This window comes from Oncorhynchus gorbuscha, linkage group LG12 (genome assembly GCF_021184085.1).
Source record: "Oncorhynchus gorbuscha isolate QuinsamMale2020 ecotype Even-year linkage group LG12, OgorEven_v1.0, whole genome shotgun sequence".
NCBI lineage: Eukaryota > Metazoa > Chordata > Actinopteri > Salmoniformes > Salmonidae > Oncorhynchus > Oncorhynchus gorbuscha.
This window is the reverse complement of record NC_060184.1, coordinates 46,194,693-46,209,723: the sequence shown is the minus strand read 5'-3', so window position 1 is coordinate 46,209,723 and position 15,031 is coordinate 46,194,693. Positions and strand designations below refer to the sequence as shown.

The 15,031-nt window shown below is 45.2% G+C and overlaps 1 protein-coding gene across 2 annotated transcripts in view; it reads right to left on the bottom strand.

Moving 5' to 3' along the window:
• Positions 1 to 15,031, bottom strand: part of LOC123991070 (CYFIP-related Rac1 interactor B-like) — a 59,017-nt gene that overhangs the window by 19,809 nt on the left and 24,177 nt on the right. For both annotated transcript variants that reach the window (XM_046292247.1, XM_046292246.1), the window contains exons 3-5: positions 1,082 to 1,164; positions 602 to 723; positions 246 to 351 (exon numbers count right to left, since the gene is read on the bottom strand). In XM_046292247.1, the coding sequence (XP_046148203.1) occupies positions 246 to 351; positions 602 to 723; positions 1,082 to 1,154 (301 nt within the window). In that variant the 5' untranslated portion in view covers positions 1,155 to 1,164. The remainder of the gene's footprint in view (positions 1 to 245; positions 352 to 601; positions 724 to 1,081; positions 1,165 to 15,031) is intronic.

The window sequence follows — 15,031 nt, the reverse complement described above, 5'->3', positions numbered from 1 at the left end:
ACCTCTAGAGCAGGCGTGTATCTGACCTTTTACACAAAGCTCTGAAGGACACGTCACTAGTCTCAAGCAGGTGTGGGTGTTTTTCTGTAGGGCTACATATCTAACCTGAGGCTCAGAACAGGGGCTGTATGCATCAAGCGTCTAGGAGTGCTGATCTAGGATCAGGTCGCCCTGTCCATGTCATCTTTATTAATTGTGATCTTATAAGGAGAAACTAATCCTAAAATCAGGCCCCAGGTACGTACCTAATCTCTGGGAGAACTGGTAGAACTTCTTGAGTTTCCCCACTAGGGGGACCACGGCTACCCATGCTGCCTTCTGTAACTCCTCGTCGGTGGGGTTCTGGATTGCCTGGGGGACAGGAAAGACAAAATGTTGAATAAAGTCTGAAGTTAGTTAATCCTGAGTTAGTAGTTGATCTAGTTAGTAGCGTCTCAGAGTAGGACTGCCGATTTAGGATCAGTTTGGCCTTTTAGATCACAATGACAACAATTACATGGACATGGGTAGGATCTGATCCTAGATCAGCATTCCTACTCTGAGACTCATTGGCCCGCTCCCTTGTATGAATGAAGATTTGGTGATGCTTTTAGTATTTTGCCTCTCTGATCTCTTGACCCGCTCCCTTGTATGCTTGCAGTTCGTCCAGGATTCCCCTAGCATCCTTCAGCACCAGGTCCACCTTCTCCCACACTTCTCGTTCTGCGTCTGTGGGCTGGGCATCTAGTGGACACAGGAAGACAATCAAGTGGGTATTTCTATGTCTGGTAGGGAGTTTACAGATATAAGTGAAGAGGTTCTAGGTGAGTAGGCTAGGCTAAATCCTCATTGTTATTGCAATGCTGAAATTCAGTGTTGTGGAAGGTAGTTTCTAATGTAATATCATGTTCGGAACATCCAATCCTACCATAACAGCATAGCTAAGAGAAGAGCTGATGATGCAAATGGGAAAGAGATTAGGTTCTGTAGCCTCTGTGGGTGAGGAGAGGTAAGAAGGGGGAGGGCTAAAATAAGTATGATTGGAAGTTCATGTGTGTAGATAGGGATTGTAATAAATAAGCCCTCCCCCGCAAAAACATACTTTCAAAATCGAGGAAGAAATTGGGCTCCTGTTCCAGATCTGTGCAAGTCAGGACTTTTAGCAGGTTCCCCATGTTACGATACCTGTTGAGACAAAACGAGAAAACACAACAATATGGTTTAACATGAGTGGAGGCAAGTACACAAAATATATGGGTTTGTTAGTAGTGGGAAGTAGCAAGTGTTGTGGTATTGAGGGGGCTGGCAGCCCTGGTTCCTCCTATGTGCCCCGATGGGCCCTCTGAGACACTGTGTGGTTTTCCTGTACCGAGCGCTGGCCCACCAGATGTCCCCAAAAAAGCCCACCTCTCCTAAAATAGAGGACATTTTACAGGAATCATTCTGCCTCGGAAACCAAGTCCAACTGAGTGTGACTTCTCCGCTTTACTCAATTCCCTGCAGATACGCATTTACATCTAGTGTTTACTAACAGCCGTTATATGCAAACTGGTCTGTTAAATTAGTTTTTTTGTTCTGTCACACATACCCTGTACATGCACATGGATAAATTCAGATGTGAACCTAACAGGGTTCAGAGTTCAGATCCTGACCAATGACTGTCCTCACTATAGCAAATGACTCGATCTGATGATCATGATCTGATTCCCAGCGCAAAAGTGAGCCATTGTGGTATGCCAGCAGCATATCCCACTGCTGGCTTGCTTCTGAAGCTAAGCAGGTTTGGTCCTGGTCGGTCTCTAGATGGGAGATCATATGCTGCTGGAAGTGGTGTTGGAGGGCCAGTAGGAGGCACTCTTTTCTCTGGTTATAAAAAAAAAATATCCCAATGCTCCAGGGCAGTGATTGGGGACATTGCCCTATGTAGCGTGCAGTCTTTCGGATGGGATGTTAAACAGGTGTCCTGACTCTCTGTGGTTACTAAAGACCCCATGGCACTTAGTGTAAGAGTATGGGTGTTAACCCTGGGGTCCTAGCTAAATTCCAAATCTGGCCCTCTCACGGTCACCTAATCAAATTGTATTTGTCACATGCGCCAAATACAATAGACCTTACAGTGAAATGCTTACTTACAAGCCCTTAACCAACAATGCAGTTTTAAGAAAATAATTAAAGAGCAGCAGTAAATAACAATAGCGGGGCAATATACAGGGGGTACCGGTATAGAGTCAATGTGCGGGGGCACCGGTGTCTAGGTAATATTTACATGTAGGTAGAGTTATTAAAGTGACTATGCATAGATAGTAACAGAGAATCAGCAGCGTGGGGGGGGGGGGGGCAATGCAAATAGTCTGGGTAGCCATTTGATCAGCTGTTCAGGAGTCTTATGGCTTTGGGGTAGAAGCTGTTTAGAAGCTGCTCCGGTACCGCTTGCCGTGTGGTAGCAGAGAGAACAGTCTATGACTAGTGTGGCTGGAGTATTTGAAGCTCAGTTGGTAGAGCATGGCGCTTGTAACGCCAGGGTAGTGGGTTCGATCCCCGGGACCACCCATACGTAGAATGTATGCACACATGACTGTAAGTCGCTTTGGATAAAAGCGTCTGCTAAATGGCATATATTTATTATTATATTATTATTGTATTATTATTATTATATATTATCCTCAGACACCGCCTGGTATAGAGGTCCTGGATGGCAGGAAGCTTGGCCCAGGAAGCAGTTGCCATACCAGGCAGTGATGCAACCCGTCAGGATGCTCTCGATGGTGCAGCTGTAAAACCTTTTGAGGATCTGAGGACCCATTCCAAATCCTTTCAGTATCCTGAGGAGGTTTTGTCGTGCCCTCTTCGACTGTATTGGTGTGCTTGGACCATGTTAGCTTGTTGGTGATGTGGATGCCAAGGAACTTGAAGCTCTCAACCTGCTCCACTACAGCCCCGTTGATGAGAATGGGGACGTGCTCGGTCCTCCTTTTCCTGTAGTCCACAATCATCTCATTTGTCTTGATCACATTGAGGGAGAGGCTGCTGTCCTGGCACCACACGGTCAGGTCTCTGACCTCCTCCCTATAGGCCGTTTCATCGTTGTCGATGATCAGGCCTACCACTGTTGTGTCATTAGCAAACTTAATGATGGTGTTGGAGTCGTGCCTGGCAGTCATGAGTGAACAGGGAGTACAGGAGGGGACTGAGCATGCACCCCTGAAGGGCCCCCGTGTTGAGCATCAGCGTGGCGGATGTGTTGTTACCTACCCTTACCACCTAGGAGCGGCTCGTCAGGAAGTCCAGGAACCAGTTGCAGAGGGAGGTGTTTAGTCCCAGGGTCCTTAGCTTAGTGATGAGCTTTGAGGGCACTATGGTGTTGAACGCTGAGCTGTGGTCAATGAACAGCATTCTCACATAGGTGTTCCTTTTGTCCAGGTGTGAAAGGGCGGTGTGGAGTACAATAGAGATTGCATCATCTGTGGATCTGTTGGTGCGGTATGCAAATTGGAGTGGGTCTAGGGTTTCTGGGATAATGGTGTTGATGTGAGCCATGACCAGCCTTTCAAAGCACTTCATGGCTACAGACGTGAGTGCAACGGGTCGGTCGTCATTTAGGAAGGTTACCTTAGTGTTCTTGGTCAGCTTGCAATTGGCTCATTCATCCCCCCCTCCTCTCTCCTGTAGTTATTCCCCAGGACGTTGCAGTAAATGTGTATGTGTTCTCAGTCAACTAACCTGGTAAAATAAAAAAAATGTAATATATTGTTCTGTTTGTGAATGCCAAGTGAACAAAAAAAACGGAATTTCAATCTCTGGTTGTTTTGCAACCAGTCAGATTTCCTGGAAGCGAGGCAGTTGATTCTGAGAAGCAGAGGGGTGTGTGGGGAGGGGAGATAATCTCACCTCAGAAGGAGTAGTGTGAGAACTAAGCCCACTATCCTTCCCCAGCCCCTCTCACTAGTGTCAATATGAGGCACACAGATTCACCCAGTTCCTGGAAAAACCACAGTTAAAACCAACCCCCAAACCGAGCAGAGGGAAACCACTGTTGTAGAGTTCTGGGAGAGGGAACCCCTGCTGTACACACTGTCGGGTAAGAGGCTCCCATGTTGTGTGTGTGCACACACCTTATGGATGTTCCTAATACAGTTAATTCCTAGCCAATGACTCATATTTAGGGCAGAATTAGAGTATGGTACAGGAACACACATTCTGTATGCGCTACTGTACAACACAAAACTTTCCAGTCCCGAGGTGCACTTAGACTGTCTGTCACAGCACTGAGTCATTCCCTAGAAGGCCATGTTGAGGAAATATAATAAATATGGAAAATATGGACCAGACAAGCATGTACAGTTCTGCAGAATCGGACAAACTGAAGCATTCACACTGCCCAGACTCAGGAGCTAAAAGAAGTCTATGATTGCCCCTAAGGTATTTGGTCTGCTCCTTTTATGACTGTAGTCTATTGGCGATATTTAGAAAGCATCTCAGTGCAGGAGTGCTGATCTATGATCAGCAGAGAGCCACACGCCAGGCAGCGAGTGGCATATAGGTCCTTCTGACTCCCTGTCTGGAGTTGTGTGTTATGTAAATCAGGAGTGACAGCCTGGCAAGACAACACCTTCTCTCGACAACTAGAAAGCACAGAGGCCTGTTGGGTTTGTACTGTACTGAGAGAAAGTTCAAATGGCATTGGATCAGGGGTAGAGTGAAGATGAGATGAGAAAAACGTTGTCCCTGAAGGTACATTTTCTTGGGCATTTAAGTGCTGTTGCTGGCTAGTCGTGACACTGAGCTAGACTGGCGACACCTTATGACAAGGTGGAGAAGGCTGAGAGATTCAACCTTGGTGACAGGGTGAATACTCTGATTACTGGTGGCAGGTTAAAACAAACTCAGTGGCTGAGTGAGTGCTGGTAAACTCGAGTAAGCTGATTAAGGTTAAAGTCTAGGTAAAGCTTAGTGACAGAGTGAAGCTCAGTGACAAGTGGGAAATAATTGTATGTATAACTTGTATAATGTATAACTTGAGCAGTACAATAAGAATCTGGTAGCAGCGGTTGTGATGTGTGCTAAGGTGAGGAGAATCAGAGCAGGTGGTCAGTACAGTTTAAGTGTTCAGCAATCTGATTGCTTGGAGATAGAAATGGTCTCTGAGCCTGTTGGTATCAGACCTCATGTACCTCAATGCTGAACTGCAGTTAATGAACAGCATTCTCACGTAGGTGTTCTTCTTGTCCAAATGTGTTACGGCCATGTGAATAGCGATGGAAATGGCATCTTCCGTGGATCTGTTGAAGCGGTCGGCTAATTGGAGTGGGTCCAGTGTGGGCCATGACCAGCCTCTCAAATAATTTCATGATGACCGAGGTGAGTGCGACGGGGCGATAGTCATTTGGGCATGTCCCCTTGTTTTTCTTGGGCACCGGGACGATGGCGGTCTCCTTAAAGCAGGTGGGGACTACAGAGACCGTTTGAAGATATCAGCTGGTATTCACTCTTTAGAGAGTTTCCCCACGTCAGCCTCGGAGAGAGAAAACACCTGGTCGTCAGGAGCAACGAGAGTCTTCCTGGAGCGGCTCGGTACTGTTGAGGGGAAGGGAGGAATCACCTCGTTGATTATCCCCAGAAGGAGGGGAAGGGGTGAAGTCACATCACCATGTTGTTGAATGACTAGGCCTTCCCAATGCCTCTCCCCTAGTCCTCTACTGCCCCCTCTCAGAGAGGCTGAGTGACTGAGCTGAGTAGTATGAGGCATGGTGCCACTACCAGGCTCAGAGAGTTAAACACAGCTCCTTCGCTCTCGCTCAGTCTACATTGAGGTCATTTTAAGGACGGGGATTTGCGGTAGCTTCAGCTCCGCATTTCAAAGTCCAAGAGAAGATCCTCCAGCTTATGGAAAACCTAATGAGAGATGAAATGAGGACAGGCTTTCTTTCTTTTGCTTTTTGCCGCGCCAGCAGAAATAATTTTGGTGAATGGTTGAATTACAGTCCCCCAGGTTCTCATTCAAACCAAATTAAAAGCTAAACCCATTAATGATAACTAAAAAAAAGCTATATCAAACTTTTTCTTGTATATTGCAAATGTTTCTATTTTGAGCCAAAGTGTATGTGCCAGTGACAAATGGGAAATGGTTTTCAAATCAAATCAAATTTTATTGGTCACATACACATGGTTAGCAGATGTTAATGTGAGTGTAGCGAAATGCTTGTGCTTCTAGTCTGACAGTGCAGAAATATCTAACAAGGAATCTAACAATTCCACAACTACTACTTAATACACACAAATTAAGGTAAAGGGATGGAATAAGAATATGTACATATAAATGTATGGATGAGCGATGACCGAACGACATTGGCAAAATGCAGTAGATGGTAATAGAATGCAGTATATACAGATGAGATGAGTAGACATGTAAACATTAGTAGTGACTAGTGATCCATTTATTAAAGTGGCCAATGATTTCAAGTCTGTATGTAGGCCTCTGTGTTAGTGATGGCTGTTTAACAGTCTGATGGCCTTGAGATAGAAGCTGTTTTTCAGTCTCTCGGTCCCAGCTTTGATGCACCTGTACTGACCTCGCCTTCTGGATGGTAGCAGGGTGAACAGGCAGCGGCTCGGGTGGTTGTTGTCCTTGATAATCTTTTTGGCCTTCCTGCGACATCGGGTGCTGTAGGTGTCCTTGAGGGCAGGTAGTTTGTCCCCGGTAATGCGCTGTGCAGACCGCACCACCCTCTGGCGAGCCTTGCAGTTGTGGGCTGTGCAGTTGCCGTACCTGGCAGTCATACAGCCCGACAGGATTCTCTCAATTGCGCATCTGTTGAAGTTTGTGAGGGTTTTAGGTGACAAGCCCAATTTCTTCAGCCTCCCGAGGTTGAAGAGGCACTATACTATTGCGCCTTCTTCACCACACTGTCTGTGTAGGTGGACCATTTCAGTTTGTCCGTGAAGTGTATGCCAAGGAACTTTTTTTTTTAATTGTCCACCTTCTCCACTGCTGTCCTGATGATGTGGACAGGCGGGTGCTCCCTCTGCTGTTTCCTGAAGTCCACGATTATCTCTTTTGTTTTGTTGATGTTGAGTGAGAGGTTGTTTTCCTGACACCACACTCCGAGTGCCCTCACCTCCTCTCGGTAGGCTGTCTCGTCGCTGTTGGTAAATGGTTTGTGGTAATGATCTATTGCTCTAAATCATGTGAGATGAAGAGGTGTAGAACATTCAGTGCAGTGCTGAGAGGAGAGGAATGCAAGAAAGAGACAGGAAGGGGGTGGTTTTGCGCCCATTCATTGGTATTGGAGGTTCTGATATGTCAGTGGGAGTCCCGGGCCAGCGGACAGGGTGTGGTTGTTTTTGGATTGGACCCCCCCACTGGGCGATCGTGTGCTCACAGAGAGGAGGGGGGGGGGGGGTTCGTCTAGGGCCAGGGTGCCCTGCTTTACAACCGCGAGCCAAACAACGCTCTCCAATTGGCTAAGCCACACTGCCCCACCATGTGCTGTATCCATGGACTCAAAAGCTGGTGCCATTGAAAACAAGCAACCAGCCTATCAGAGGCGAGCTTGGAGAGAGATGGTACGGTGGTGGTAAGACTTCAAAGCACATGAATATATTAATACAGATGAGGTCCTGCGCCAAAAAACTGCGGATTAGGAGGGGAGCGAGGGGGATCTGGTGAACAGGCAGTGAAGGAATGTTTTTTCCAGCTTCCAGCACTAAGTGAATAATTTCCCTGAGCAAAATGCAACTTGGTTTTTGCCAAATTGCTGTCATGTTCTGAAATAAAATAAAAACTAAATGACAACTCAAATATTTATACTGACAATATTCCTGTATAAAAAAATATATACTTTTTTATTTGAGAGCGGACTTGCACAGCCTAGGAGAATGAAACAGTGGAGGAATAACAATAACAACATGAGTGAGGAGATCTCGGTGTCAGCCCTGAAGATCCTAATATTCAGTGCCACCCCCATTGAACATGGTGACCCCCCCCCCAGGATGGCATTCCTGGAGTCACACACCTCCGTACCCCCTCCAAGGAAACGCCCCAGAACACTGCTGGACTTGAGGCTCCGCGTCGGCTGCGATGTCCTATAAAAAAAACAGCTCATTGCTGCAGGGGATTATAGTACTGACATCCCACTACTACACTATTCTCTCTCTCTGCAGCAGCGTGAGGATCCACTCTTACTACGGCAGTGATGACCAGCCATCCCCGTTTTTTTCCTCTTCAACCTACAGACAAAACTCCATAATGACAAAGCAAAAACAGGTTGTTTTTTTAATACATTTATGCTAATTTATTAAAAGTACAAAACTGAAACACCACATTTACAAAAGTACTTAGATCCTTTACTCAGTACTTTGTTGAGGCACCTTTGGCAGCAATTACAGCCTTGAGTCTTCTTGGGTGTGACACTACAAGCTTGGCACAGCTGTATTTGAGGAGTTTCTCCCATTCTTCACTGCAGATCCTCTCAAGCTCTTGTAAAGGTTGGATGGGGAGCTTCGAGGCACAGCTATTTTCAGGTCTCTCCAGAGATGGTCTCTCAGGTTCAAGTCCAGCCTCTGGCTGGGCCACTCAAGGACATTCAGAGACTTGTCCCGAAGCCCCTCCTGCGTTGTCTTGACTGTGTGCTTAGGGTTGTTGTCCTGTTGGAAGTTAAACCTTCACCCCAGTCTGATGTCCTGATCACTCTGAAGCGGGTTTTCATCAAGGATCTCTCTGTACTTTGTTCTGTTCATCTTTCCCTTGATCCTGACTAGTCTCCCAGTCCCTGCCGCTGAAAAACATCCACACAGCATGATGCTGCCACCACCACCATGCGTCACCGTAGGGATGGTGCCAGGTTTCCTCAGACGTGACACTTGGCATTAAAGGCAATCTTGATTTCATCAGACCAGAGAGATAATCTGGTTTCTGATGGTCTGAGTCTTTAGGTGACGTTTGGCAAACTCCAAGCTGGTTTTTGCTGTGACATGCACTGTCAACTGTGGAAAATTATATAGACATGTGTGTGCCTCTCCAAATCATGTCCAATCAATTGAATTTATCACAGGTAAGGATCTCGAGGATGAATAATGGAAACAGGATGCACCTGAGCTCAATTTAGTCTCATAGCAAAAGGTCTGAATACTTATGTAAATAAGGTATTTTTGTTTTTTATAAATGTGAGAAAATGGGGTCATTATGGAGTATTGTGTATAGATCGATAAGAAAAGAAGAAAATATTTAATACATTTTAGAATATGGCTGGAAACGTAACAAAGTATTGAAAAAGTCAAAGGGTTTGAATACTTTCCAAATGCACTGTATATTTGATGGAAATGCAAAAAAAAAGTATTTAGATAAGGATGTAGGATGTATACTGTGTGTCTACAATATGTGACTATGATATGTGGAGGTGTATTTGAGGGGGGGGGGGGGTACTGCAGTGGTGGGAGCAGAGCAAAGAGGAAGGCAGCTTTAAACTTGACCTAGATTCGCAGGGTGACAAGCCACATGGCATTAGCCCAGTCGACCAGGACCAGATCCACCGGAGCTCGCTGCTCTCTGACACTGGCCCGATACGACAGGCAGAAAATGGGGGAGCACTTCCCAAAATGAGGCTGGCATGCAATTCTCCCCATGATGAGCATTGCTGCAGTAAATGCACATGTTTTATCTCCCATTTTGCATCAACGTAGCCTACTACTTTCACATTTTAACACTCATCAGATGAACAACTTCTGTTAGTTTGCTTCCTGTAAAACAATAGTCCCGCAATTCTTTGTATTTTGAAGCCCTTATGGAAAACAATAGAACATTTATGTAAATAACGTATTTGAAATAATGAATGTAAATAATATATGTAAATAATAATTGTGCAAAAACAAAGCAGTAGTGGAGTCATCTACAAATACGGGTGAATGTCTATTGTTCTCCAAACTCTGACAAAGGGCTGCTGCTGAAACGTGACAGTTTATTCTGACTTCTGCTGCTAAACAAATACATTAGAACTTTCAGTGAGTTTCAAATCAAAATCAAATCAAATATAATTTGTCACTGCGCTGAATACAAAAGGTGTAGGTAGACCTTAACATGAAATGCTTACTTACAAGCCCTTAACCAAAAACGCAGTTCAAGAAATAGAGTTAAGAATATATTTACTAAATAAAATAAAAAACAATAAAATAACAATAACGAGGCAATATACAGGGGGTACAAGTACTGAGTCAATGTGCGGGGGTACAGGTTAGTCAAGGTCATTTGTACATTTAAGTAGGGGTAAAGTAGATAATGAACAGTGAGTAGCAGCAGTGTAAACACTCCACTACAGCCCTGTTGATATTAATGGGGGCCTATTCGGTCCTCCTTTTCCTGTAGTCCACGATCATCTCCTTAGTCTTGCTCACATTGAGGGAAAGGTTGTTATCCTGGCACCACATGACCAGGTCTCTGATCTCCTCCCTATATGCTGTCTCATCGTTGTTGGTGATCAGGCCTACCACTGTTGTGTCGTCAGCGAACTTAATGATGGTGTTGGAGTTGTGCCTGGCCACGCAGTCGTGGGTGAACAGGGAGTACAGGAGGGGACTGAGCACGCACTCCTGAAAGGCGCCCGTGTTGAGCATCAGCGTGGCGGATGTGTTGTTACCTACCCTCACTACCTGGAGGTGACCCGTCAGGAAGTCCAGGATCCAGTTGCAGAAGGAGGTGTTTGGTCCCAGGGTCCTTAGCTTAGTGCTGAGCTTTGAGGGCACTATGGTGTTGAACGCTGAGCTGTAGTCAATGAACAGCATTCTCACATATTTGTTCCTTTTGTCCAGGTGGGAAAGGGCAGTGTGGAGTGCAATTGAGATTGCGTCATCTGTGGATCTGTTGGGGCGGTATGCGAATTGGAGAGGGTCTAGGGTTTCCGGGATGATGGTGTTGATGTGAGTCATTGGGTTTTCCTTCGTTCAAGTATATGCCTTTTGAACCCAGCACCCAAATACTTTTTGTTACTACAAACACTTGAGCTGAGCACACCAATTTCTCTTTCTATGACCTCTCCATGCAGACAGCTATAACATAGGGTGTAATGGGGCAGAGAGCAGAACTTCCCCACAGCCTCATACCCTGTGGGGTGGTAGTTAGTGAGGGGTGGGTGACGATGAAGGGGGGCGCAGGCTGCATATCGTAGGTCACATGTCACAGGCCCCAAACCATCATTACACAAATGACCTTTTGACTGTGTTTGAGTCATGGACGCAACACAGCATACTGTATCACACTTTATAGTTGGCAGAATATAGGCCTATATATCAGCATCTCTTAGAGACTGTGTATGACATTTTATATGAGAAGTACATACAGTACACTGCACATGTAAGTAACATAGATTCAGTATTATTTATTTTTTGGCTTTTTTGAACCCTCACAAGATTAAGGGTGGGGCACAGTGGAGCTTGCTGAGGAGATTGGGAGATGACGGTTATCAGTACAGACGTGCTGGTATCTCGATTATAATGCATTGAGAGCCCTCTGGAGGTGATGAACAGAAATGCATAGAAGACCTTGGAGGAAGAGCGACCACTCCCAAACTCTGAGCCATGCTAGAGGTATTACACATGCCAGCTTCAGCTACAAATCCTTTAGGTACCACAACAAACTCAGATGAATAAATATCTCAAATTAAAACATTCTAAAATCATAACACATGCACCAACCCTGACATTGAAACGTTATCATAGAATTTACATGCATAATGTGGACTAACTTTCTAGTAAAACCACATTGGATTAATTAGCATAACCTGTTGGATATAAAAATGTGTTATATGCCAGTTAGCAGACGCTTTTATCCAAAGCAATTTCCAGTATTGCATGCATATATTATCGTTTGGGTGACCACAGCAGGAATTGAACCCACAAGCCAGGTGTTACTAGCACCATGCTCTACCAACTGAGTTGGGTCTCAAAGCCGTGGAACACACAGAATGTTCGACATCTTTGTCATGCATGCTGCAGCCCATCCTTTAAAAAATGGGGACATTTCCTCAGCTCTCAAACACTGCAGCAACTCCTCAGATTAGCAGACATCTTGCCATGTACTGCATTAAGGGTTTAAGAGGGGCTAGTGTTCAAATAATTGGATTAGGGCACCACCTTGTGCCATGTTGAGCTACAGGAAGAATGCAACATTAATTTGGCCAGTGGCACTAACAGTGATATTGTAATTTATATGGCCTGTCCTACAGAACAGACAGACGTATGCTAGATCAATAGAAGAGATAGAAAGACAGAGACGGAGATGCAGAGGGAGAGAGAGAAAGAGACGCACCGAGACAATGAGAGAGACACACCGAGACAGAGAGAGACACACCGAGACAGAGAGAGACACACCGAGACAGAGAGAGACAGAAAACAGAGAGACAGAAAACAGAGAGACAGAAAACAGAGAGACAGAAAACACAGAGAGAGAGAGTCGTCATCTGCCTTTGGACTAAAGAGCAGAAACCTGGACTTCAAAGAAATCAGAAATACAGACATTGTCATCCTTCAAGAAACATGGTATAGAGGAGACGGACCCAAGTGTTTCCCCCTTGGTCACAGGGAGCTGGTAGCCCCATCCACCAACCTACCAGGTGTGAAACAGGGAAGGGCTCAGTGGGTATGCTAATTTGGTATGGAGCAGACCTAACTCACTTCATTAAATTAATCAAAACAGGAACATTTTACATTTGGCTAGATTTTCAAAAGGAAATTATTTTAACAGAGAAAAATGTCATCCTGTGTGCTACAGATATCCCCCCACTAAAATCCCAATACTTTAATGAAGACAGCTTCTCCATCCTGGAGGGGGAAATCAATCATTTCCAGGCCAAGCGACATGTACTAGTCTGTGGCAACCTAAATGCCAGAAACGGACAAGAACCTGACACCCTCAGCACACAGGGGGACAAACATCTGCCTGGAGGTGACAGCATTCCCTCCCCCATATGTCCCCCCCCCCCCCCCCCTAGGCACAACATAACCAACCAAAACGGGTCACACCTCCTGCAGCTCTGTCGCACGCTGGGTATGTACATAGTCATTGGTAGGCTTCCTGGGGACTCCTGTGGTAGGTACACCTATAGCTCATCTTTGGCAGTAGTACTGTAGACTACTTTATCACTGACCTCAACCCAGAGTCTCTTAGAGCATTCAGTCAGTCCACTGACACCTCAATCAGATAACAGAAAAATCACTCTACTTAGAACAGAGCAAAACTCAAACATGAGGCAGCAAAGCCAAAGGAACTGAATAATATTAAGAAAGTCTGTAGAATGTAGTGTGGAAACCTACCAAAAAACTGTTAGGCAACAACAAATTCCTTTTAGACAACTTCCTGGACAAAACGTTCCACTGTAATAGTGAAGGTGTAAACTTGGCAGTAGAAAGTCTTAAGGGTGCACCCCAGCCACGCTGAAGGTCCTAAACGATATCTTAACCGCCATCGATAAGAAACATTACTGTGCAGCCGTATTCATTGATCTGGCCAAGGCTTTCAACTCTGTCAATCACCACATCCTCATCGGCAGACTCGACAGCCTTGGTTTCTCAAATGATTGCCTCGCCTGGTTCACCAACTACTTCTCTGATAGTGTTCAGTGTGTCAAATCAGAGGGTCTGCTGTCCGGACCTCTGGCAGTCTATGGGGGTGCCACAAGGTTAAATTCTTGGACCGACTCTCTTCTCTGTATACATCAATGAGGTCGCTCTTGCAAGATTCAATGCCATACAACTCTCCTTCCATGGCCTCCAATTGCTCTTAAATAAAAGTAAAACTAAAAGCATGCTCTTCAACCGATCGCTACCTGCACCTGCCCGCCTGTCCAACATCACTACTCTGGACGGCTCTGACTTAGAATACGTGGACAACTACAAATACTTAGGTGTCTGGTTAGACTGCAAACTCTCTTTCCAGACCCATATCAAACATCTCCAATCCAAAGTTAAATCTAGAATTGGCTTCCTATTTCGCAACAAAACATCCTTCACTCATGCTGCCAAACATACCCTTGTAAAACTGACCATCCTACCAATCTTCGACTTTGGCGATGTCATTTACAAAATAGCCTCCAATACCCTACTCAACAAATTGGATGCAGTCTATCACAGTGCAATCCGTTTTGTCACCAAAGCCCCATATACTAACCACCATTGCGACCTGTACGCTCTCGTTGGCTGTACCATGTTCATCTGTACAAAACAATAGTACGCAAGTTTAGACACCATGGGACCACGCAGCCGTCATACCGCTCAGGAAGGAGACGCGTTCTGTCAACTAGTAATAAATGTGCCTCGCTTCATACTCGTCGCCAAACCCACTGGCTCCATGTCATCTACAAGACCCTGCTAGATAAAGTCCCCCCTTATCTCAGCTCGCTGGTCACCATAGCATCTCCCACCTGCAGCACACGCTCCAGCAGGTATATCTCTAGTCACCCCCAAAACCAATTCTTTCTTTGGCCGCCTCTCCTTCCAGTTCTCCGCTGCCAATGACTGGAACGAACTACAAAAATCTCTTAAATTGGAAACACTTTTCTCCCTCACTAGCTTTAAGCACCAACTGTCAGAGCAGCTCACAGATTACTGCACCTGTACATAGCCCACCTATAATTTAACCCAAACAACTACCTCTTTCCCAACTGTATTTTATTCATTTATTTTGCTCCTTTGCACCCCATTATTTTTATTTCTACTTTGCACATTCTTCCATTGCAAAACTACCATTCCAGTGTTTTACTTGCTATATTGTATTTACTTTGCCACCATGGCCTTTTTTGCCTTTACCTCCCTTCTCACCTCATTTGCTCACATTGTATATAGACTTGTTTATACTGTATTATTGACTGTATGTTTGTTTTACTCCATGTGTAACTGTGTCGTTGTATCTGTCGAACTGCTTTGCTTTATCTTGGCCAGGTTGCAATTGTAAATGAAAACTTGTTCTCAACTTGCCTACTTGGTTAAATAAAGGTGAAATAAAAGAAGAAAAAAAGAAAAAGAAAATGAAGGAACAGCACTTCAGAAATCAGCTCAATGTAATTGATGA